This window comes from Sphaeramia orbicularis, chromosome 16, assembly GCF_902148855.1.
Source record: "Sphaeramia orbicularis chromosome 16, fSphaOr1.1, whole genome shotgun sequence".
Classification (NCBI taxonomy): domain Eukaryota; kingdom Metazoa; phylum Chordata; class Actinopteri; order Kurtiformes; family Apogonidae; genus Sphaeramia; species Sphaeramia orbicularis.
Window position 1 is genome coordinate 22,260,113 of NC_043972.1, and position 26,279 is coordinate 22,286,391.

General features: G+C 36.6%; 1 protein-coding gene across 1 annotated transcript; it reads right to left on the reverse strand.

The window, feature by feature from the left end:
• Positions 1-5,320: 5,320 nt before the first annotated feature.
• cmtm6 (CKLF-like MARVEL transmembrane domain containing 6) lies at positions 5,321-24,315 on the reverse strand. The gene is made up of 5 exons (XM_030157877.1): positions 24,196-24,315; positions 20,449-20,566; positions 9,686-9,862; positions 8,769-8,867; positions 5,321-8,373 (listed from the first exon to the last, which is right to left on the reverse strand). Exons 2-5 carry the CDS (start codon positions 20,557-20,559, stop codon positions 8,200-8,202), a joined length of 561 nt encoding a protein of 186 aa, XP_030013737.1. The 5' UTR covers positions 20,560-20,566; positions 24,196-24,315; the 3' UTR covers positions 5,321-8,199.
• Positions 24,316-26,279: the final 1,964 nt, after the last annotated feature.

The following is a 26,279-nucleotide window of genomic DNA, read 5'->3' on the forward strand; positions in this document are numbered from 1 at the left end:
GGAACACTTACTTCACTCTGCCGTTCATCTCTCATCCTCCTGGTTGTTGGACTGCTGGCTGGGGCTATCTCTGGACTAATGGTGCGATTGATGTTCAGCTACTCCATCTCACAACTGCTCAAACTCAACACTCGTTCCATTCCATCATGTAAATCCACCAGAAAACAATACGGGTTCCTACGCAGACCTCTTTATATCCATAGAGGGTCAGGAAGAAACTTTGTTCACACACAACCTGCAGGCTTCGACTCCATTACATCCCTATTATTAGGGACCGAGCCGAAAGGTAAGGCCCTCTCACACAGTGAGAGGCCTTGCCTACAAGCAAGGCCCTATTGTTATTTGTTCGTTTTTTATTATTATTAGGGACTGAGCCGAAAGGTAAGGCCCTCTCACACAGTGAGAGGCCTTGCCTGCAAGCAAGGCCCTATTGTTATTCGTTCGGTTTTTTTTTTTGTTTTTTTTTTCCGATGTCACTTTGAACTGGATTTTGACCCCCTAAACATGCTCAAAAGCTCACCAAATTTGGCACACATGTCAGGCCTGGCGAAAAATTTGATAAAATGTAAAAATTAACCCCATAGGTGCCAAAATGAGCTCTCTAGTGCCCCCTAGAAACACAAAATTGGCCCTAGCGGCCAGTAGGAATGTCGTAGAAACATGAAACAAACGCCAAAATTTTCATCTCATCGAGCCCGACAAATCACGCGCTGACACTCATGACCTAACTCCAACAGGAAGTTCAGAATTTGCCTTTCAAAATAAAATGCTCAAATTGCAAACTTCCAGTAGGAATGTCGTAGACACACGAAACCAACGCCAAAACCTTCGTTTAATCGAGCCTAACAAATCATGCGCTGACAACTATGAGCTACCAAAATATGAAAATTACATAAGAAATATACAGGGTGGGGAAGCAAAATTTACTATATTTTGAGGGAGGGATTGAAAGACAGTGTATGACCAATTAGTTTATTGAAAATCATGAGAATTTATTTGCCACAAGAAAATTTAGATAATAGAAAGTGTTTTTATTCTATGTGTCCTCCTTCTTTCTTAATAACTGTCTTCACACACTTCCTGAAACTTGCGCCAGTGTTCCTCAAATATTCAGGTGACAACTTCTCCCATTCTTCTTTAATAGTATCTTTAAGAAAGTCGACATTGCTGTGTGATGTTCTATTGGTAGCATGTTCTAAAATGCCCCAAATAGCATAATCCAGAGGGTTTAGATCTGGGCTAGAAGGTAGCCATAAACATGATTCCCAAAAATTGCTAAAGTTGGATTTGCAGAAATCTTTTATTTTTCTAGCTGTGTGGGCTGGAGCACCATCCTGTGTCCATACTTAATTTCCATCTGGGTAGTTTGCTTTAAGCCATGGCAATACCTGGTATCTGGATGGATTTGGTTGGATCCTTTAGGATTTTGGATTTGAGAGCTTTAATAAAAGCTTTGGTACATTTTTTGTTGCTTCCTCCACTTCCAGACTTTCTCGTAATAGTTTTGCTCATAGTCATTCTCTTCTTTACATTATAAACAGTCTTTATGGACACTCCAACTATTTTTGAAATCTCCTTTGGTGTGATGAGTGCATTCAGTAAATCACACACTCTTTGACGTTTGCTTTCCTGATTACTCATATGGGCAAAAGTTTCTGAAAAAGGTATGGATAATAGTGTTAGGTATGATTATGACATCAATATCTGTTTGGTTTCAAAACAATTGACGTAGTGCCTCCTGAGAAAAAACAACTAAATGTTCATTGTAAATTTTGCTTCCCCACCCTGTATGTATGTATGTATGTATGTCCAAGATTATATATGAATAAAAGTTGAATAAAAATGAAGATATGACAAAAATGTAAATGGTACACACACACATCACACACACCCATGCACAACCACAAACAGACACACACATGCGCACACACACACACACACAAACACACACATACACACACAAAATAAAGTTTTTGCCAGAGGGCAAGGCCCCGATTGTTTTTTGTTCGTTTTTTATTATTATTATTGTTCTGTGCCACTTTGAACTGGATTTTGACCCCCTTCGTTACATTGAGTTCTACAAAAATATAGGACGATTTGAGCTCTCTCCAAGAGGAAGTCGGAAAATTGCCTTTCAAAGTAAAACCCTCAGTGTTTTATATATATATATATTTATATATATATATATATATATATATATATATATATATATATATATATATATATATATATATATATCTCAGTGGTTCTTAACCTTGTTGGAGGTACTGAACCCCACCATTTTCATATGCGCATTCACCGAACCCTTCTTTATTAAAAAATAAAATATGATTTTTTTCAAATTCAAGACAGGTATATGTTTTACTGGTGCACAAAATGAACCGTGCATTAACATCACGGTGTTCAAAGAACAAAACCAATACAGTGCATGAACTCACAACAAATTACATACCTTTTCACAAAGACATGACTTTTTTTAATACTACCACACTGAAATGGTTTTAATTTTTAACCTAACCAAATTCCCTGCAGCACAGATTGGCCAGGCAATGCAGCGTGATCACCTGCAGCCAGTAATGGCCAAGCGGGGCATGTCATCACGAATCATATGTAGGCCATCAGGTCAACCCGGTTTTTGTTTCATCTCACTCCGAACTTTCCGAACTGTGCAATTTTGACATAAAAAAAAAAAAAAGTTAATTGCCTGTAGTGTATCAAAAAAAAGTTCTCGTTATACTCCTTCAGTGTTTTTGTGATCGTTGTTTTATTACGGCACTAGTTCGGCTTTAGTGTAATACGATTTCTCCATCCGTGATGGTGCGTCGGTCGTCACATGATTGTAACTGACCAGTGCGGTGACCGAAAAATGTAAACAAACGCTACATATGGCTGCCTCTGTGGTTAACAGGAAGTAGCAAAAGTCGTAACAACGATGTGGAAAATACTCAAATAATTCATCGTCAGATGAGTGGAAGAGATTATAAACACTTCCGGATGTGTTGTAGTGCTATAAGCAACAACAATACACCGCGTATATTGGATATCAACCAGAGAAAGTCTCCGAAGCCGTTTGTTTACATACACGGACCTAGCCCGACACACACACCCGACTAATGAGTTGAGTGTGTGTCTTGACCTCCGTCGAACCCCTGAGACTGACTCACCGAACCCCTAGGGTTCGATCGAACCCAGGTTAAGAACCACTGATATATATATATATATATATATATATATATATATATATATATATATATATATATATATATATATATGAAAACTAGAATAAAAATGAGGACATGATAAAAATGTGAATGGTACACACACACTTAAGTTTTACAAAACCAAAGCCTTATTTAAAATGATTAAGTATAAGTTTTATGCTCACCTGTTTGTACAATTTCAAGTCACTCAAACAGATTCTGTCTGTCATACACACACAGTAGGCTTTTCAAAATAAAAGCCTCATTAAAATGTGATGGTGATTTCAGCAGAGGGGTGCAGGTGTTCTGTAGGGATGAAAGGAGGACAGATGCAAAAGGAAGGGGGCTGTTGTCGGGACGGAGAGGTGGGAGTGGAACGAAGGTGTCGACGGTAACCGAGAGGCGGAACGCACAGGAGGTGGAACACATGGGAAGCGGAACGTATGGGGGGAGGAACGCACAGGAGGAGGAGTGCACGGGAGGTGGAACGCACAGGATGCGGAACGCACGGGAGGTGAAACGTATGGGAGGCGGAACGTACGGGAGGTGGAATGTACGGGAGGCAGAACGTACGGGAGGCGGAACGCATGGGAGGCAGAATGTATGAGAGGCGGAACTAATGGGAGGTGGAACGTATGGGAGGCGGAACGCACGGGAGGCGGATCGCCCAGTGCGAGGTCCCGCCCAATGCTGCTTGCAGCTTTAATTATTCTTGGTTCCAGTTACACTCTATCTAGAATAAATCACATTGTCACAATCATTTCATGAGAAGAGGTAAAACTGTTTTATTCCAAGTTTATGGACAACAGTGTACTTAATCCAGAAATTAAATAATCCACATATTTATCCAGAATAAAAGTAATGTGCACTTCAACAAGAATGAAAACAATCTGTACATTAACCCAGAATTAAAATAACCTACATAGTCATCTTGATGAAAAAAAAATAATCTGAGCAGTAAACCAGACTAATAGTAACTGATACAATAATCTGAAACAATATACCCCTTATCCTAGAATGAAAATAATCTACACATTGTTCTAGAATCAAAACAATGTACACACTGATCGGAATAATGGTAACAGTAGAAAGCATCATCATCATCTGAGTGTTTTCATTGTCACATAGACCTTCACAAGTAAGATCTTCAGTGGGAGGTTATGAAAAGTGTAAATCAATGGAAACCAAGTTCTTCCAGTGAAAGTGTGTCTGATGGTGTGTTTGTGTGAGTTCGTATCAGGATTAGAAAATATCAGTTTTCTTTTTCTGATGTCCAGATTCACTCTGATCCTCTGAAAACATTTCTGAACTGAGAGGAAACTGGATCCTCCTGTCAATGACCCTGACGAGTATTTACCAGAATAAAAACCTAACCACCACACCTGGGAAAGTACACCTGCATCCTGCACAGATTTTGTTCCTATTCCCAGCACCCAGTCTTCATTATCTATGGTGTTCAGGAACTGGTTCAATAGTTTTTTTCTACCATTTCCTCTTACATCATAGTCCATAAACTTTGACCAAAAAGTGACCAGGTGGGATGAGAACCAATAAGAAACAACTTTTAGAGGCAAAGAAGGTGACACTGTTGTTTTCACCACTGCACAGCTCTAAATAAGAAGAATGGAGTTTGATGATGAAATAGCAGTGTTTCTTCTACACGGGTGAGTCTGATTATGAGGCTTATGAAGGTATAAAGTTATTATAGTAGTAGTAGTACAGTAAGTTATAGTACCTTTACTAAGTTGCTGTTTGTTGATCCACAGTTCAGACTAAACTGTGACAGTTCTGACCTTTTTGGATGATTCCTTACAGATCTTTAGTTCAGCTATTGACAACACAAACCGAAGAGAAAACAGGTGATTTGTGGTTTTACTGTGGCTGTTTTCTCTCTAAAAACAGAGCTATAATGTTAACTATGAACTGATGCAAAATGTGAACATTATGACACTGTGTTATTCTGATCGAGTTTTAGTGTGAAGAAGAAAACTTGATACCATACTACAGATGTGTGTTCTGTACGATGACTGCCCCCTGCTGTTGGTAGTTTGGAATAAATACTACATAGAACCCCTTTAATAGTAAAAAAAAAAAAAACACAAAAAAACCCAAAAAACAAATCAGATTTCTTGAAAATGTGTTTATTACACAACTGAACAATACAAAGCTGACATGAGATGTGAAATTACAGCAACCTTTAAAACCAAAGTGGGCTCTTTAATTAATACCTACTCAAGTTTATTCACCTCCAATGGTTTTCCAGTAAAAACTAACGTCTATTTTAAGGCACTGATTGGAAATATATGTTACAAAACATTTTCACTTGGTCCTGAACATGACATGTCATCAGACACATGGATATAAAACAGATTCATGTCTGACAGGACATAATATGCGATTGTCATTCATGTAACCCATTAATCTTTACTAAAAAAACAAAAAAACAAACATTAAGACTTCACTGGGTTTTAAGACATTAGTTTATAAAAGTGCATAACATTCACCAAGGAAAACAATGAAGATATTACTTAAATTTCTATGTTTCTAAACCTGGAATCATTTGTAGGAAAAGTTTTTATTAAAATTTAGAAACAATATAATCTTGTAATTCTCAGATTTTATACCATATCTATGATCTACAAGCACAAATGATTGAATTTTAAAGTTATTTTAGTGAATAAAACTTCTTACTAACAACTGAGCTTCTTCATCTGTCAACTGAAAAAACACGACTGACAATTATTTGGGTCAAAAATCATAAAACTTTTCTACCAACATCAGCTACATTTTCTCATTGATTGTTACATAAGAGATGAATTTTATACATCAGGCACAGAAGATGTGATGGAAACAGTAACTACTTCATATGCTTTGCTACTTTTTAAATAATGATGAAAAATTTTTTAAAAATGTGAGGATTTTATAAAGGGAATGTAAGGAGTGATACTCTGTAAATGTTGAAACTGGTGAAAATATGTGATTGGAGATGTTTGACATTTCTAAATTGCAGTCCACTTCATTTTCTGGGCATAAAAGTTAAAACATGAACAGAAATCCTTTTTAAGAATGTAATATTGTGGTTGAAAGATGAATCTGCTGCATCTGAGTAAAAGGTTTTTGAGATATTACACACAAGAGTCAAAAATACAGAGCAATTTACACATGCACAAAAAAAAAAAAAAATCATGGTTTGAACAAAGAATTGCTTTACAGCATGATATTAAAAGACAGTAGAGACTGATCATTGTCAAATGATTTGAGGAACTGAACATTGACACATTTAACAGCTCATCTGTGTCCTCATATGTTCAGAAATAACAAATGAATTTTTATTGAAAAAAAAAATAAACAAAAAACTTTAGGTCCTTCAGAAACACAAAAGTGGAAATGAAATCAGTGGAGAACATGGCAGAGTTCAGGCACAGACACAAACTTAGCCTAAATAATAAGAGATAAATACCATGTTCAGTGTCTGAAAACTTTGAAATACAATGAAACCAAGTCTTATATCATGTTTAGATAAAACTGAAAGAAAATGCAGCTTTCAGTTTTTTTTTTTTTTTCTCTTTTTAACCCCTCACGGAAAAGACCAAGCTCTTTATGTAAAATCACTGGGACTCAGACTTAATTTGCATCTGAATGGGAATAAATCCTGATAATTCTGGGATTTAACATCATTTTAGAGTTTTAAACTGTGTTATATTTGGTTGTTTCATTTCCAACCCAAACATGTTGTTTCTCAACAATTAAATGTGTGTTTGTTGCGGTGAACGTCCTCTAAAAGCTAATTCTCCACAGGATGAGGACAAATAGTGTTTTGAGCAGAATGTTCCTTTAAATTGAAGGTAATCTGGTAAAGTGGTCGGTCTACAGGAAGTCAGAGGCTGGTGGAAGCGGTGAAGGTTTGGGAGGAGGGAAATATTTTTTAAACTGTTAGATACTTAAGTGATGTTTGTGCAGAGATCTGTGAATCTGCTGTTATAGAAGATTCGTCAAATATAAACATTAAAGGCCCACAAACAATAATATCAGTTGATGATCCCTTGGCCTGATTTACACAAATCTAAGTCAACAGCTCCACCTGTTGGACAAACTGAATTACAGCACCAGAGACTGATAACTATTCAATTCTCAGAGATGTAACTGACTTTCCTCATTTCTGCCTTTGCATCAGCTGTTTATAGAGATTTCTGAAAATTCACATCTATTCACATGTTTTCATCATCTCTGCATCTGTTATAATGTTTCTGTTTTCTATCTTTATGATTCTCTATTTTTGCAATGATACTTTATTTTCTGAAAAACCCTGTGACTCATTTTGGGGGTGTTTTAAAAATCATCAACACTGAATTCATTAACAAACTCTGAGCTAAATTTCTTCAATTTTGTTGCATCATTTAACTGTCAGGTAAAAAAAAAAAGAACTAAAAACAGGCAAAATATTGTGTTTGAGTTTAGCTTCTATGTTAAAAAAAAAATGACACTAGAGATAAGTTATTTTCTTTGTCTAAATGTTTAGTTTGTGGATTATTTTGTGCCAAATCTCCTAATGAATATAAACAATTGAGTGAATGAACCATGACCAGTTTAGGAAACAGTGACAAAATTTTTCAAAATAAAATAAAATAAAACATGATTCACGACAAAATATTTCAACTGATCGTAACAGATTAAAAACAAAAATAATTCATGTTACTTTCCAGCTCATAGAAATTTTCATCTATAAAAAGAATAAAACAGCAAATATTTTGTATCTTTTTCATCGTTTTTAACATGTGGAGAAACATGTGGTCCATCTTTCAGACAGCGGCCACTGCTGTCCTGTCGTCTGATTGGTTAATTGATAAAAGTTCGTCACATGTGTCTCTCAGCAGAGCACCCTAAGCTAAAGGAGTGTAGGTGATGTGAGGTCAATTGACTGAAGCTCCGCCCCCTGTTGTCATGCGAAAGGAAGAGTGCATAAAATACCATCTGACCACATGAACAGAACATGGATGGTTTACTGGCCGTTTTCTGTGGCGGTCAGTTTCTCGGCCTCTGGTTGAGCCTCCACAGGCGGCATGATGCCGTTAGTGGGGCCCTGCTTCTCCATCTTGTTAAAAGGGAGGCCATTTTCTTTAAAGAACAGGAAGATGTCAGCAACGAATGCCACTGATGCCATGAAACCAAAAACCTAAGAGAGAAAATGCAAACCAGAGGGCACAGGATGAGGAACCAGAGATGAGTCGAGTTTCATTGGCTGAGCAGCAGAAAACTGGCTTCAGGTTATTAAAGAAAAGACAGAAAAACTGAAAAATGTCCCATTCATTTCCAACAGAGAGGCGTGATGAAGACAGCAAACCTCCACCTTCATTAGAGCCACATTACATAGTACTTCAGCCTAGAAAAATGTGTCTTTAGTGGACATAAACCATGTGTGAACTAATTAAACACAGAGGATTGGGAAGTTCCTGATAGGTCAGGTCAGTTTGAAACGAAAACAATAACCTGACTTCAAACTAAGAGAAAACTGTGATGACTAATTGAATATATCATACTGGTTGGTAAGTAAATGAGTTGTTTTCTTACTGCTGCGGCTTTCTCCAGAGATGTTCCACTGTTTGATGAAGCAAAAACGATGGAGGCGATGATGAACAATACAGCGATGATAGTAGTGTAGACGAAGTCCTACAAAAGGAAGAATAAAACTGAATCACATCTTCAGTCCAGTTCACTGTCTTTACTACTTTTCTATCTCCATGATTTTTTTTTCTCTTTCCTTCTTGTTCTCATTTCCTCTCATTCCTAGTTGACCTTTCCTTTCCCCCCCTCATCTTCTTTCCCAACTCCTCATTTAACTTCATTCTCCTTTCCTTTTGTCTTAACCTGTGATGCTCTCATTTTTAAACACACCAAATGACACTAATTATTATATCCCCGAGTTTCGGAGATATAATGGTTTAACCCAAACACCACCGGGTATCCTTCGTGTGAACACAATAAATAGGACAGATTTGGTTGGATTTCTTATCCCTTGATAACCAACATAGGGGACCCCTAGTGGAAGAACACATTTCAGCGTCTCTGTGAGTATTACAAGTCATCCAAATGGGGGCGCTTCAGTTGAAAATCAGTTTTTTGGACATAAATCAAGCAATAACTGGCCGATTGAGATCAAATTTGGTTCATATTGATCGTCTTACAAATGTCCATTTTTTTGCTGCCATCCAGAGTTCATATGGTGTCATTTTCATTCACTAGGTGGAGTTGTGTGGGAAAAATCTGTTTTCTGACCATTATTCTGCCACTATCAGGTCGATGTAGCTTAAATTAAGTTCATATCAATTGTCTAACAATTGTTGTGGATAGATTTATATATAGCAGAGGACCGGGGGGGATTTCAGGCAATATATCCTTGCTGTCAACCCTCGACAATGTAGGCCTCATTTTTGGAACATTTGGTGCTGCATTCATGTTCGTCCTGGGTAAAAGCTGTTTGTTCGTACCAGCATTGGCCAGCAGGTGATGCCCACTCTCAGGTGCAGGGGGGAGGCCAGGAGGATGAGGAGCAGCAGGGTGAAGAGGAAGGCAGTGCAGCTGACGAACTCGAAGAGGTAAAGGGGAGGACAGCTGATACAACTGCTCACCATCTCCTCTGTGACGAACGCCACGAATGACAGCAGCTGCAAACACCAAAACAGAACACGGTCACATACAACATCAGACTAAAAGAAGACAGTATTATATCTGTATAACCAACCATGGCTCCTCTAAGTAAAAGCTAAAGAGCAGATTTATTTAGCTGAAAGAATAAAGCCATTAAAAAAAAACAATCAATACTTTTGTCAAATTTAATTTATTAGTAAACTGCAAAATAAAACTGCGCAATAAAACCTCTGACCAGATTACACTAGACTCCGTGAACTATTCTGGAATAGTTTAATATGTAATAATTACTGACTCACTGTACAACATGCAACAAAATGAAACCCACTTAAAAGATGTAACAAGACAAAGTAAATGTTAAAAAAAAAACAAAACAAACACAACATTAAAGATGCAACATTGTACACAATGCAATATATACATATATACAGAAAAAGTGGTTTAAATTGCACATACTCTTCTATATTTCTTGTTTTTACTCTTATATGTTCTGCCTGTTTTCTCCACTTTGTTTTCTGTATTTTTGCTGTTGTAAACAATGCAGTTTCCCCCACAGTGAGATCAATAAAAGTCTTATGCAAGAAAAAGTTGAATTCTTAAATATAACCCATAAGGAGTGAAAGGGTTTGTGTAGATGAAGCCAAAGAGAGAAGTTTAATCTGTGAATATACATCTGAACTTTGTTTTTTGCTGATAAACAATTAAGCAGCCATGACCCAAAAGATGTCAAATTTTGTTACACCTTAAAAACTCAAATGCTGACAAGTGTCGCAGTATAAGAGAGCTGTCATTTCTACCAAATGGGAACATGACTCCTCTGGTTTAGAATTAGATGTTAAACTTTCTTGTAGGTTTCCAAGAACAGATGGTTTACCACACTGACCTCTTTTTTTTTTTTCTCCAAGACGTCAAGTTCATGTTTCATTAATACCACATGTAGCTCAGAGAAAACCTGATGTGGATTGTCTCATTTACCTGTAGCTTTTGTCACCTTATTGCAAATATGTACCATAATCTAACAAAGTAGAAACATGTGACCGGCTTTGACGAAGCAGCGCAGCGGTGGGGTTTTAGACAAACCAACCAGCGGACTGATCCTTTAAATGATGACTTACAGCTGGAGGTGTGGCGCCGAACCACAAACCAACGCATGGGGATGTTCGAGAAGTAAACACAAAGCAGAGGATGTACGAGCTCTAAATGTCCATCCGACTGCCTCCTCTGCTCCGATTTTAACCCACAAACACTGAGACGCTGCCATGAAGTCAGAACAAACACTGAGATTTATTTTTTTTTCATTTACTCAGCAAGGTCCGACTGGATAAGACGATGTTAAGGTTCACATAAAAACACACAACTTCACAAGTAAAACAGTTATACAGACAGTTATGCAGTGACAGTTCTTAGAAAACAAAGACGTCGTATTCAGTCTTTCAATGCTCCCAGGACAGACTAATGTTCAGACTGTAGACACTTCTGAATGCAGCCTGAGTGTGTTCAGACCTTGCATTAAAGCGTATATTTAAAAAAATCAGTCTTAGCAGGACAGATGTTAAAGCGGGTATTTACTGGGTCTTATGTCATGCATACAAGCAGCTGGGTATCTGGAAAAAATTATATTTCCTCATAGGTTTTTATGGTTTAGGTCCGTAAAAATGATCATTTCTGCAGGGTTCCTACAGGTTTCTACAAGTTAAATTTAAGACTTTTTAAGACCTTTTTAAGACTACTTTGAGCAGAATTTAATGACCATTTCACAGCCTATTTCACGGCAATACTGGCAAAAAATTTGTGACTGTGTTCTGTGATCATTTCTCACTGGGGGTTACAAAATTAGCGATAATTGGTTCCTAATTTCAATATAAATTGTCAGGTTAGAACTAAGTAGGACTAATGTTACTTTCTTTGCAGCTGGGATGTTTTCCAGATGCATCTAAATGGAATACAGTGAACAAGTTTATGGCGACATAACTTAAGACCTAGCATATCAAATATAATACTTTTTAAAGGCTATTAAGGTAAGGTGTTAAATCCAGATTTGTAAATTAAAGACCCTTTGAGACCCCATGGGAACCCTGTTTTTGAAACTTCGGCCAAAGTGGAGATTTGGAAAACTCCATCTGTGTGCTCACATCTGTACAGGAGGAAATAGTTTCAGGGCCTGAACATCACAGTATGTGGCACAAAATGCATCATGCCCAGGACTTTCGTTTATCCTAACTCTAACCCCATGACAGTGCTCTACAAGTGTATTTATGCGGTGAAAAGGATCTGGTGTGTATGATGTTATTAGTGAAAACGGAGATGGGGAATCATCCGGTTAAGTTTATAGATGGCCTTAATCTGCCCACTGAAACTTCAGATTCTCCTAAATCAACAGATCTACAGAAAGTGATGTAAACTAAATGAATATGCTGAAGCAGGAAATGCTTCAAAGTAGGTGAACAAAGGTTACTGAAGAAACACATCTGTCGATCCGTAAACTCTGATAAGTCAGTGTGTGATCTGTTTTGTAGTTGTAAACTGTTAAATCCTTTTCAGAGTACAAGAGTCTATAAAAACTGTTAATCTGTCAATGTTGTGATTGACCGTATGGTTCTACATGTTTACATTTACACTGACATCTTCAGGTCTAAACGTCATACCTGGAAAAACCAAACACTATATCCTGACTGGTCGACGTCACAGGTCTGAACATGCCATAAACCGAAGCTGTCGTTACATGGTTTTATTTTGGTCTGTTGTTCAGAGTTTAGAGGAAACACAGACATTTTATGGGCGGACGTCTTTCCCCAACGCAATAAAGTCACTATAAACTGAGATGAGAACACAGCCTGTGGTTTGTTTTAGTCACAGAGTGAAAATAGAAAAATAAGGGTTCCTTCCTGTCATCTCCATTGTATGTCCTCTAATATGTGATGAAAAAAAAAACGTCCCAGAAGAAAACTGTGTAAAACTATGGTTATCTTTTTGCTGCTGCTGTTTTTATGCCACATGACTCCATGTCACCACACACACTAACAGATGAAACCTACATATCAGGTCTGCGTGAACCATTGGCCACTCATTAACACCCAAGTGTTTAAAGTCACAGTGAATCCAGTGTCACTGTGTCCACAAACAGTGTTAAACATGCACTGAAGGTTCTGAAGGATTTCTGATTGTATCTGGACATTCTGTTCTCAGAATTTGATTGAATTTTCCAAATGAAACACAAAGTTAAGGATTAGGATGTGTGGCCATATACATAATCTCATATGCACTCATTCTGGATTAATGATTCCTTTTTGTTGTTGATTAAAGCACAGCTTTTTTTTTTTTTTTTTTTATTCTGGATGAATATGTAATGTAATGATATAAATTAGCACTGCAACAACTAGTCAACTAGTTGACAAATAGCCAACAGCAGAATTAGTCGACAACTAATTTAGTCATTGACAGGTCGTTCATAAAGTCATGCACTTTTCAGTAAGAATATTTATTTTATTGCTGATTGCAACTCTTGAGTAATTTGTGGTTTATTTTACCAGCTGTTTGGCACTAATTGTTATGCACACAATGCACTTTTGTTTAAGGGAAAAAAGTATTTTATTGCTGCTTGGAAAATTTGTTGAATATTGAATAGACTATTTGTTTAACAAACTTTGTTATGCATCCTATTCGTTGTGCATCAAATGTTCTTGTCAAAGGAAAGAAAATGTATTTTATTGCTGCAATAAATATAAATAAGAGCCATTGTTGTTTTTGCAGTTCATAATCTGAATAGTCAACTGTTGAAATAGTCATTTGTTGCAGCCCTAGTGTATATTCTATTTATCTGGAATAATCCAGATTCTATCTTGTTCTGTATTAATGCACAGATTCTATTTTGTCAAGGATCAATGCGTAGATTTGTTTAATTATGGATTGATGGGTACATTCTTGCCTAAATGAATGGTTTCCTTTGTAAAATACAAAACAGTAAAAAGCCACGTCTGTATAGTTTATACCCACTTCACTAGTTTTGTTTATTTTTTTTTCTTTGGATGAGCAGCAGAGTGAAACCTCTGCTTAACGTTCCCTAAAGCTGAACACATGTGATGACATTATTCACTGCCGCAGGCCTCATGTGGGGGGGTTGGACACTGATTGCCTTCCCTCCTGTACATCCTCTTTTCTCCAGTCCGTTGTGTTGGAGGTGGGTGGAGCCGGATGCAGCCTTCGCCTCCTCTTCGTTCAGGTTGCGACAGTGGCTCAGAGTTCTGCTGATCACAGCTCTCTGATCCCAAACAGTCAGCTCTGCAGCGCTTTCACTTCCCAATCTGCAGCTTCCTGACAAACGTCACGGCCAGGTCAAGACACATAATACTGTCTCCACAGGTTACCGTCAACATCCGACTATGTTTTAACAAGAAAGAACAGAAGAGCTCTGCCTGCCATTACCATCAGTCAATAACAGATAAAAACAAAGCCAATGGTAAAGATGGAATTCCTTTAAAAAAAAAAGAAAAAAAAAAAGGTGAAAACGAAATCAGATGCTGCATGTTCAACCGTGATATGTTCATTATTTTTAAATATGAGGTTCAACATGACAATGTGCTGTGTTTTTGGTGTTATAAATAAATATATTACAAAATCCACAGGAAGGACTTGAACATGTTAACTCCAACTCAAAAGAGACAACTCGCATTATTTCCTGAAATGTTATGATGTTCTCTGAGACAGAACTGTTTTCCAACAGGCTAATAAGGCCCAGGGTTTTTCTAAAGAGACACTGTGGAGTCTGGACGTTCAAATATATTTAGAAAAAGCCTAATTAGTCTGCTATCAGTCACCTAGTTTAACTTTCTGACTGAGCAGCCAAGAGGAAAGACACACAGAGGTGGTAAACACGATAAATGTCAGATGTTTATGCCTAGTCTTAAGGCTGATTTTTAGTACTGAATGAACATGTGGTTTTAAATTATTTGTGAAAGACGCAGAAGCCAAATCCAGATGAAAACACATGAATAATGTCTCATTTTATGGTTTAGTTCTTAATTATTTTCCCCATTTTCTTTATTTTGATTTAATATATGCACACCAACTCTCACAACATTAAATCAAAATAAAGATAATGAGCTGATATTTTACATTTAAACATTCAATACAACTGTCACAATAATTTACATTTATATGAAAACATCCACACAGCCAAAATGTCTGTGTATGATTAAACAATACTTTAGTAAAACAATTTGAAAATGATTGCAGAAGCACTGGACATTGTGGCTTTATCATATTAATAAAATTTTTTCTTTTCTGTGTTTATTCTTATTATGTCTGGTGGATGGTCGCTGGTCTAAATGGAGCCATATACAGAGGAGTTTGAGAAGAGTTTTCTTTCCTTCTTTGTCAGCTCTTCTTGCTGCTGGCAGGGCGTTTCACAGTGAACCATGAATATAAAGTGTATATTTATAGTGTTTCTGTGCAGCCTGTTTCCTTCTGATTCCTGTTAACCAACCACAGACTGAGTTGGATTTCCTCCTGTTCACAGACTGAAGAGGAGGATCATGGGAGAAAGGGAAAAGAGGGGGAGGTTGAACACTTCAAACCAGTTAAATAATCCCTTTGTAAGTAACTTTAAGTATAAAATGTCGAAGACTAATAAACCTGTTGCATCTTGATCATGCTTTACATGATCTGCTTCGTTTGTCTCAATCATGTGATGCCTTCAGGTGCTTTCGAACAAAAATCAGATATCAGCGGCTCAGGGGATCCACTACACTGCCTTACATTCACCATGCAGATCCAAGCCCAAATTATTCATCTTAAAGCTTTCATTACTGACATAAAACACACTCAGGCCTGTCCTCTGTATTTACAATAAACAACACCCGTCTTCTGTTTTAGAGGATTTTAAAGCATAAATTGTCATGTATATTACTAAATAAGTGATGAAAATTCAACACAATGGGACAAAAATAAAGAGGAAAACGGAGACAAAGCAAATGACGGTTATTTGTGCTTTAAACTCGTCTTTATGGTGACAACATGAACAAAGAGCAGAGCCTTTTAGACGCACAGAGGTAATAATAAATGTGTATGCATAAAATAAAATGTATTCCGCTCTCACAGTTAATGACCTGATGAAAAGGGAGGATGTGACGGTCAGTTTTTTTCCTCTAGAATCTCATCTCATTAGGAAAAACACTAGGGCTCAGAAAAAATACCATGTGGGATGTAAGGCCTAACACGACACAAATGAGCAATGAAGGCAAAACAGTTGATTTAGTTTCCATTAAATGATGGTCAAGTTTACTCTGAGTGAGTGAAGTGTGCGCTTTGTCTCACCTAAGTTTGACATGTACAAAATCAAAATGTTTTTTCTTTCTTTTTTTTTTTTTTAAATATGATTTAAGAAAAAAAGTTGGCTTTAATACTTGAAAAGATGTAAAAGTTGAAACTACAACAATCAATGTCCTGGTTATTAGATTGACTTTCATTAGTTCCAATCTGTTTAATACATGATATGATGATATCATTCAAGACTGGTTGTATTTGATCACTAGACTCCATAGGTGTGCACCTAATCATTCCCATACACTAGTGGTCTGTGAAAAGAATTGTTAAAGGCTTAAGTGTGTTAAAATCAACACTATGTATCCACAAGACTATATCACACACTGAATAAAGTATAAGGCTCTTTGCTTACACACATCTGTATTATGGTATCATCGAGCTTTCTTTTTCAAACTAAAACTCCTAGACGCTTATTTTAACAGTCCGTCAAAAATAACATTGTGTCTTATAATCTTCATGTGCTCCATCAGCTGATAATTTACAATATAGCTCTGTTAGCTTTGCTCTGTGTTTAGACAGAAAACAGTCACAGTTACATGACGTGCTGCGCACTTTTAATAACCTTTGGCTAAATATAGTGTAAGATTCTGTTGAAAGTTACTACCCTAAAATTTAGATTAGATTATCTTTGTGTAAAATTTATCACATACATATTTACATTTGAAAATACTCAGATATTATAACTGCACAATAGGCTTCTGCTCCATACCAAGATGCATCCACAGTATAAATTTGTTGCAGATATGTCAATGCATTCTTCAGATAATGCGATTATGTCGCTGAATGGATAGACAGATGGATGGACAGACTACAAAACAATTATAATCCCCTTTCAGCTAGAAGTTGGCCAAGGGTTAAAAACCACAAATCACCTCTGTTTTCTGTACAGTTTGTGTCGTCAGTAGCTGCAATAAAGATCTGTTTGGAATCATCCAAACCAGGTCAGAACTGTCACAGTTTAGTCTGAACCATGGATCAACAAACAGCAATTTAGCAAAAAGCAATAACATCCCATAATAACTTTATACCTTCGTAAGTCTCATAATCAAACTTACCTGTGTCACTTTGTCACATTCATTGACTCTAAAAGTTGTTTAGCTTTAGCTGATGCTTTGGTCAAGGCCAGATGGAGTTAGTTTTCCTCACCATGGGACACCGACAGAGTGACTCACTACTCCCTCTAGTGGTCACATAAATCCATCAGACCATTGGGGTAAACATATTCAGTTCATGTCTCTACAGTCCAATACACCAGCATCTTTGGCAGAACTTAAACGCTCTTCCTTCTAAACATTAATGATAATTGTTGGACTTTTTTCCATACTTGAAAGTAGAACCACTACAAATAGCTCACTTCATTCCTAAAAACAAAAGTCAAACCTTCTAATGATGAAACTGGTATTTAAATGAACAACAGTCTGGCCTGAAGGAGGCACTACACTGACTATAATGGTTAAATTACAGAAGAACAAAACAGAACCAAAACAGCAGCATCAACTCATCCATCTGTGACCGTCTGCTCATCATCAACATCACTTCTTCACAGACTCAATACACACCAGACTGGACCAACGGGGTTTATGTAGGATTAAGTCAACATCTGCATCAGGGATTTAATTTGAGTTTTACTGTTGGTTGTTGACAATGTTCATGTGACTGAAAACTTTTAATATCGAAATATTGGTTTGATTTTGTCTGAATGTCGAGACGGAAGGAAAAACCAGCTTCAGTTGTGGGAATTTTATGAACCACCTCACATCAAACCAGACAAACTCCATCAAAACTCCTATAATTTCACTCACATTGAAAACTTGAACTCCCTGAAAACCCCACTGAGTATACAGACTACTGAAATCTACCATAAAGTGTAAACTCTTAACAACCAAGTGGTGCCAGGCACAACAAACCCTGCCCCTCGCACATATTGTAGCTTATTTTGGCATAGATCCAGCTGATGTCATCATGTCTATGCGTGTGGTGATGTCAGCACAGACAAAGTTCGGCCATAATAAGTAAATGGAAAAAAAGATTTTAAAAAATTATAAAACTTGTGAACTTAGACCTATTGTTCCCAAAATGTAATCACATCTATTCTGGGTCACTGGCAATCTATAAACCCAGTTTGGCATGAATTCAACCAATAGTTTTTCCTGCTAAAGTGTTAACAAACAAACCAACCAACCAAACCAAACCAAAACCAATACCCCTTGCCTGCCCTTTGGGGGTGGGGTACCAAGGGAACATCCTGGACTTTACAGGTATTTTAATCTGACATGAAAAGGTGCTGGTGTGACAGACACACAACATATGTGAGGTTTGTTTTCAAGATAATAAATGCCATTGTATAAAGTCACTTCTTAAAACAAATCAACTGGAAAAACCACAATCCTGTCACTTCTGCCTTGGTTTGTTTCTCTATGTCTGATCTACATTTCACTATTGATGCCACATGACAGAATTTCAGGTTTTTTCCTTTGTAAAATACACATCCTTCCTTTGCTGCTAGTTTTGTCCTGTTCCTGATTTCGTCACATATTATCAGCAGTGTTACGACATGTTACGATATGAGTAGTTTCAGTGATTTTTTAGTACAAATGACTAACATTGGTTTCCAAAATGTGCTGATTTGTCCAGTTTTCTGTCTTATTCTGTCTACAGAGTCACAGAAATGGCGATAGGTGCAACTTTCCTATTCTGTAAATCTGTCAATTCTGAAATAAAATACTGAGTTAAATCCCAGTATTTTTACATTAAATTTATCACAGTCCTTGCATTCATTTCTGTATTTTCTTTGATGCTGCAAAACAATAGCTGCCATAAAAAAGACAACATCATCTGAGAAGTCTAGTCTCATTTTTATCATTTTCAGGTTTGTTTTCCAATGCATGAAAATGAAATTTATGTTGCATGCTTACATTTAAGATATTCACTGATGATTACATTTCCATAACAGAATTTAAAGACGAGCAGCTGAAAATTCAGAAATAAACAGCATGAACTATGGAAAACTACTGCTTGTACACTGATGCAGTAACTCTAAATAATCTGCAGCTGTTCGGAACTTCATGTGATTTTTCCTGTAAAAATGACATATTTTCCCCATAAATGTGTCAAATTCTCCAATTTTCTGCCTTGTGTCTCCAATGTGAGTGAAACATCTTAGAAAAAGACACTCTGCAGATGTCATTTAAAGGCTTTTAACTGTACACAATAAACCCCAATAAGAATAATCTGTATGTTAATCCAGAGCAAAATATCCAGAATAGAAGTAATCGACACATCAATCCAGAATGAAAAGAATGTAACAAATACAGAATTTTTAAAAAATCTGCGTGTTATATTCGAATGAAAACAATATGCACATTAATACAGATCAAATGTAGAAAATTTACTAAATATATAGCGTATTAATTATAAGTACGATGTTGTTAAAATGTTTTACATCATGTACCAGAGGCTGATCATCCTTTTTTTAAAGCTATACCTACCGATCTGACATGTGGCACAACACTTAGTAAAAATTTCAACATGAACAACCCGCCTCCCTCCAAAGTCCCGCCCGCTTCTCCCTGCCTGACCTCAAATGCTCCCCTCCTCCCCTGGGACGTGACAGTAGAAGTGGAGGTGTCACGGTCTGCTTCGGCGTGGCTGCGGACCCCTCCCTCAGCAATCAGACACACCATCATCCACCTGGTGCACAGCCACGGCTCCTATTTCATTAGGAGACCCTGTAGTTAAGGGTCTGGTTTGTGGCTGTGCAGTGCTGGATCACTGTCTTCGCTGCACCTCATCACCCCACAATAACCTTTATCACCATCCTTCATTCACTGGACTCTGACTGCTGCAATCTGGTTTTTCCTGTTTGTTCCTGCTAATAAATCCATTTTTTCCCATGCATTTGTGTGCTATCCATTCACACCCCTTGACAGGAGGAGCAGCGCCAGTGAAACGGGTCAATGGAGTCAAGATTCAGAGGCACTGGTAACTGATGTGGGACATGGCAATGGATGACAGACAGGAAGCTTGGCCAATCATTTTATTCAGTCCGAATAAAATGATTGGTCAGATTTTAATCAGAAATATCTGAGAATTAAACATTTTTAAGTCTCAAAACCTGGTGGATTTCTTTTCCGTTTTAGTTTGTCACACCCTTATTAGAAGCATTTTAAGATTACAAAAGTAATGTGTATGAATGCCAAATTGTACAGTATAGCTTTAAACTGTAACATAACAGCTCACAGCGCTTACAAGTCAGACAGTCTGCAACGGTCAGTGAACTCACCACTTCCACAATTTTGACCCCAAATCTTTTCATGTCCAGAAAGTCCAACGGGATCTGGAAACAAGAGGTTCTGGGATTCGGGGTCGTCGTCTGAGCGTAGACTCCATCCATGACGAAGCTAAAATCACAGACACAAACACTGGTTACAAAAAGAAGAACTAAAAAAGGTTACAAATGATAATGCAAACACTGACAGGTCTGCTTCAACATGACAGTCAATGTTAACATGCTCTTTGGGATTATTTACAATTATTGCCTTTTTTTCATAAAATGTCAGAAAACTACATCCATTCAGACACAGATAAATGTAGTTTCCTGAGATATGACAGCAGTAGGAACTAAATCATCACGTTTGAGAAGCCAAAAACTCCAAAATGTCAGGAGTTTCTGCTTGAAAATAATAATAATAATAATGTGAATCTTGTGTTTTACATCCTGCTGTTGCAGCTGAAGTTCTAAAAATGAACCTAAAAGTTTAATTCAACTAAACAGGAGTCAAATTCTGTACTGAACCATAATCGTGACATGAGAAACACCATCTCCCGATGAACAAAAACACAAGATAGATACTACCATCAAGTGTAAAATAAAAGAATACAACAGTTAAAAGATTAAGACATTTTCCTTTTACAAACCGATTGACTCATTCGGATTTTAACATAGCACACATTGATCTTTAAGATGAAAAAACATCATTAAGCTAAGTTTTTATTTCAAAAGTAAGGAGACTTTTACTGATTTATGTTAGATATAAGGTAAAATATTTCATTTCTTAGCAGTTCCACAAGTAGAAAAAGTCGAAAACACTAGGTTTTGACATCAGTTCTAATGGAGTAACCTTAAACCACAGACTAAAAGCAACAGAATTCTTTGGAACATCATTGCACATGGAGTTTTTAGTCCTCATATGTGTTGGTTGAAAAGGCTGCATGCGTTAAGTCTAGGAGCCGTGCTTGCATGAGTAACTGGACTGAGCTGCAGAGACTCACTGAAACATACAGACAACTGAAACATGGAGCCGAGCTGCACATGGAAAGAAAAAAGTCAAAAAATAAATAAAATCGCTGCTGCAACAAGTGTCTGAAGCTGTGGTTATGGCTGTTTAACAGGTGAAGGGAAAATCTGAACAAAGTCTGATTAATTTTCAGTCTCTAGTCTGAACTAAAAGAGGGAGTCATGATATGTCTGATTTTTTTTAATAATCAACATGCTGCTTTATTATGAAAAATATCGTAGTCCCCACCTGGACTTTAACCAAGAAAACCATTCAGATCATTCCATTGGATAATTGATGATCAATATGTTTCTGCTGCAACAAAATATTTAACCATAGTGGCTGCGGCGAGTAGCTTCTCATTTTTTAAATAGCCATGTTAGAAGACATATTCTATGATTGCGGAACATATTCTATTTCAGACAGTTATATTATTGGCCAAGCAAAGAAAGCAACTGAGGAGATGCTGAAACCACTATAATTGGGTTAAAAACTGCAAAACAATGCATTATAAAAACCTAGAAGTATGGTGGTGAACCATCATCTACTAGGAATGAAATGACAATGAAATTATTTGCGGCTTTTCTAAATCCCTTTACATTTAGCATTACTTTAACAGATATGGATAGAAAAATGGATGGTTTCATAGAATGCATGACCTTTAGTTCCTTTAAAGACAAACCAACAACATTCACACAGACAAATGGACTTATTTATACAGTTTCTGACTCCAAAACAACAATTGTGAAAAGAACCTGTGACCCTCATGCTTTAAAAAGTTTGTTAGTGGAGTCAAAAAACTGCATCAAAGTCCATCCACAATGCTAGTCAAGTTCTTTCTCTGCACCCATGGGTAGATTTGTTTTGCAGTAGGCTAGTGACATTCATTTTAACCCTTAAAACCCATGGAACTATTAGGATAATATTATCCACTGAATTTTCCATTTTTCAGTGAATATCGAGTATTTTCCTACATTTTAATTCACAAATCATGAAGCTGTTCATAAAACTTAAGAGTAAATTCAAAGGTTAGTACATGAGAAATCTAAGGTGACTTTTTCAGCAAAACATTTCATTAACTCAACATAAAATCAAGTAGCTACAAACACTCATTTGTCCAGCTACATGGCTTTTACTATTGAATCTGTGTTGCAGAAAATGGCAGTCTTTCCACCTTCTCTACCGAGCCTCTGAACATCTAAAAAAAAAAGCACATTAATTTGATGCCACTGAGCAGGTGAGAAACTGCATTCTACCTGAATTATATAAATGTAAGGATATGGTTAGTGGTTCAACAGTTATTAAACATTTAAAATCAGACACTTTTGGTCGCTGGCATGTCTTGAGGTCTTAACAGACAAATAACAAAACAATGGAACATGCAACGTAATAGAAATTACTGTATATGACAAGACATAAAAACAATAACAATAATCAGCACACAAAACAGAGACAAATATGAATAAGTAATCAGTCACTAAAAAACTCTCATACATAAACACAATGAACAAAAACTTAAAAGCACAGGAATAAATAAGTAGATAAATTGTATGTGCAAATGTTACAAGTTTGTTGCGCTCTCTAATATCAGCAGGCAGGGTCAAGAAGAAAAAGAGGAAGAAGAGGCAAAAGACATCTATTAAAGTAACCGAAAACTTTCATTTGTTGTCTTAAAGGAGTTCAACATAATCTAGTAGAATTGTCTAGGATAAATCCACAAACTCATTCTCCAAATACTTGAATGTACTTGATCCTGCACTGGAATCTGAATGAACCCTTGAAATCTCAGGAGAATTTCAGCTGAATTCTGGTAAAAACTACCAGCTGCTGAGTCTTGGAAACACAGACTGATGATGATGATGATGATATTAAGCATCTTTAAAGACAAACATTTTCATCTAAAACAGGGTTTGGACTGCGGCTTCAGGGTTTTACCAGGAACCATAAACTGAATACAAGCTTTCACAGCCCATGTCCTGGACCCACCTGAACACTGGTCAGAGGAAAGTCTGTAAAATCCTTCCTTGACTTTATTTATGATTCCACAGTGAAAGTGAAACTAAGTCGTTCCAGTTGTGTCAAGGTGTACGAAGCAAACACCAGCAGCTGTCATAAATACCAACAATAAAACTCATCCATGTCCTGTTGGTCATCTTATCACCAAATGGACAAAAAAAAACAACAACCTTTTAATCCGATTTCGCACAGACCCAATACCAAACTCCATTGAAAAAACATCACTATTAACAACTTACTGGCTTGTAGATAAAAAGAACCAAAGTAAAAGGCATGAATTAACACTGAACCGTGAAAAGTCACGTGTTGTAGCAAATTCTGCAGTAAAATTATTAAACACAGCGTAGTTTTATTTCGTGAAATCAGAATAGTTTCAGAGGACTTCAACGCTTTTCACCTACATTTTACAGTGCAATTAAGTAGGAAAAATGGTACGTGAACGCCGCAGTGATGGGGTCAAACACTGAAAACTGGGCTTTATATTCACGCCGAAGTGAATAAAACACGTCAAATATAGTCAAAGTCTTAACTAACTGAGTTAAATGTCACATCATGGGGAAAATTCGGCAAAGACCGAAATGATAGAAATGCGAATGAAGATTTGTGAAGATGAGAGTTGAAGGGCTTGGCTTTAAGTTTTAACAGTGGCCTAATATCTGCTGTACACATCCGCTAAAACAACCCGTTAAATCACACACAAAAAGTCAATAAAAATGAGTTTTCTGTGTCAGACTCACCGCTCAGTTCTTTAACAGTTCACAGCGAAAGAAAGTGGCGCAGTTCGACGAGACGCTGCTTTGTTTCTCCGCAGACTTTTACTCAAACTTCCGCATTTAGTTCTACTTCTGCGACTGCGTCAAACACGCGACAACCACAGCAACCTCCGGTTAAGATTTTCAAAGTAAAAGATGGTTTAATTGGGCTGGAAAGAAAGAAAGAAAGAAAGAAAGGAAGTGCAGGAGCTCTTTGTCAATTTAGTTTTTTGTTTTCTAATTTAGTATTTTTGCTAAGTGTTTATTTTTGATTGTTTACCTTTTTGTTTAATATTTAGAACATATTTTTTGACCTTCATGGTTATTACTTTCATTCTGTAGTATTTAGCACCTTTTGTTTTGTTTTTCTTAATGGTTTAGACCAGGGGTGTCAAACTCAGATCCTCGAGGGCCGGTATCCTGCATGTTTTAGATTTTTCCCTCTTCCAGCACACCTGATGGTTGTTATCAGGCTTCTGCAGAGCTTGATGACAGGCTTATCTGTCTGAATTAGGTGTGTTGGAAGAGGGATCCATCCAAAACATACAGGATACCGGCCCTCGAGGATCTGAGTTTGACACCCCTGGTTTAGACTGTGGGCACCTGGTCATAAATAGGCAGCACCAAGGGAGACCAGCATGCACCTGGGTGGGCCTATGGTTTTTTAGCAGTCAGTCATTTAGTCAGCTAACATGACAGAATGAGCAGGAGAGGCAAGTAGGCCTTAAAATCCTGAATTGTTGTTTGCCTGCAAAACCTGAAAATAAAACACATCTATTTTATGGACATTATATTTTTGATGTTGTAAACCACAAACCCATGGTGCATGTAGTGGTTATTTGAATTACATTAAAGTCTAAAGTTCAGTCACTTTTTGTTGGTTTAGTTTTGATGACAAACAGTGACTAAAGTAAGAAAGAAAATTCATAAAAAATTAATATTTTCATAGCTCTCTTCACATGTCGACCACATCAGAGAGGTCTAAAACCACTCTATGTAGTCTAGTTTAATCTAGGTTGGTTTATCCCAGAGTGAATAAAGATTATTTAAAACATACTTTCTGTGAAAAGGCAAAAACAGTGCATTAAATCCAGTTTTTTTCCCCACATCTAGACCATGTCAAACTTAGTCCATGTTTACCACTGGCTTTAGTTAAGACTAACTTAACTTAGACTTGTTAAGTCTGGAGTTATTTAACCCAGAGAGAAGGATAAAGATAAAGATGTTTTTTTTTTGTTTTTTTTTTTAATAATTAAGTAATTTTTCCATCCTTTTTTGATCCCTAAAAACAGTCTTGCAAACTCACTGAACACAGCTGGAGAAGTTTAATCTTTCTGCATATTTTATTGGTTTGTTATTTATTTATACATGTTATATGGATTCAGACCAAATGTCTTTTCAAATGAGTGTGTTCCTGTCTGTTCTCATGTTAAATTAACCTTTATTTTGACAGTAAAAAAATAGATTGACTCCAGACCAAGACAGATGCGTTTACTGACCATATAAAAACCAGGAGCACTTCCTTCCGGTGCGTTCAGGTATGTTGCTGGGAACATTCATATGTATAAGTTACACCTGTTCTGCACTAAAACCAAGTCTCTGTGTGAGAGGGACAAACTGAGACACATACAGACGTACACGTACACATGACGTCTAATTTATACAACAATCACAAAGATGTTCCTGCATTAAATACAAAAAGTCAATTAAATAATAAATAAATAAATAAATAAACAAACAATGTTATCAACAAAACAAACATAAAACAAAACACCCCCCCCCCAAAAAAAGAACAAAAATGCAAAATATGCAACAAAATTATCTGAAAATGAACGTTTGAATCAACTATAGATTTTTTTTCCCTTTTTTAAAAAAATCTAAATTAACAAAAAAAAAAAAAGACATAATAAACAACCTACAAATAAAAACAAAACAAACAAAAATTAACATAATAAAATGAACAAAATATGTTGTTGAAGATAATAAAACCAAATTTTTATTTTATTATTATTATTATTATTATTATTATTATTATTATTAATAATAATAATAATAATAATAATAAACAG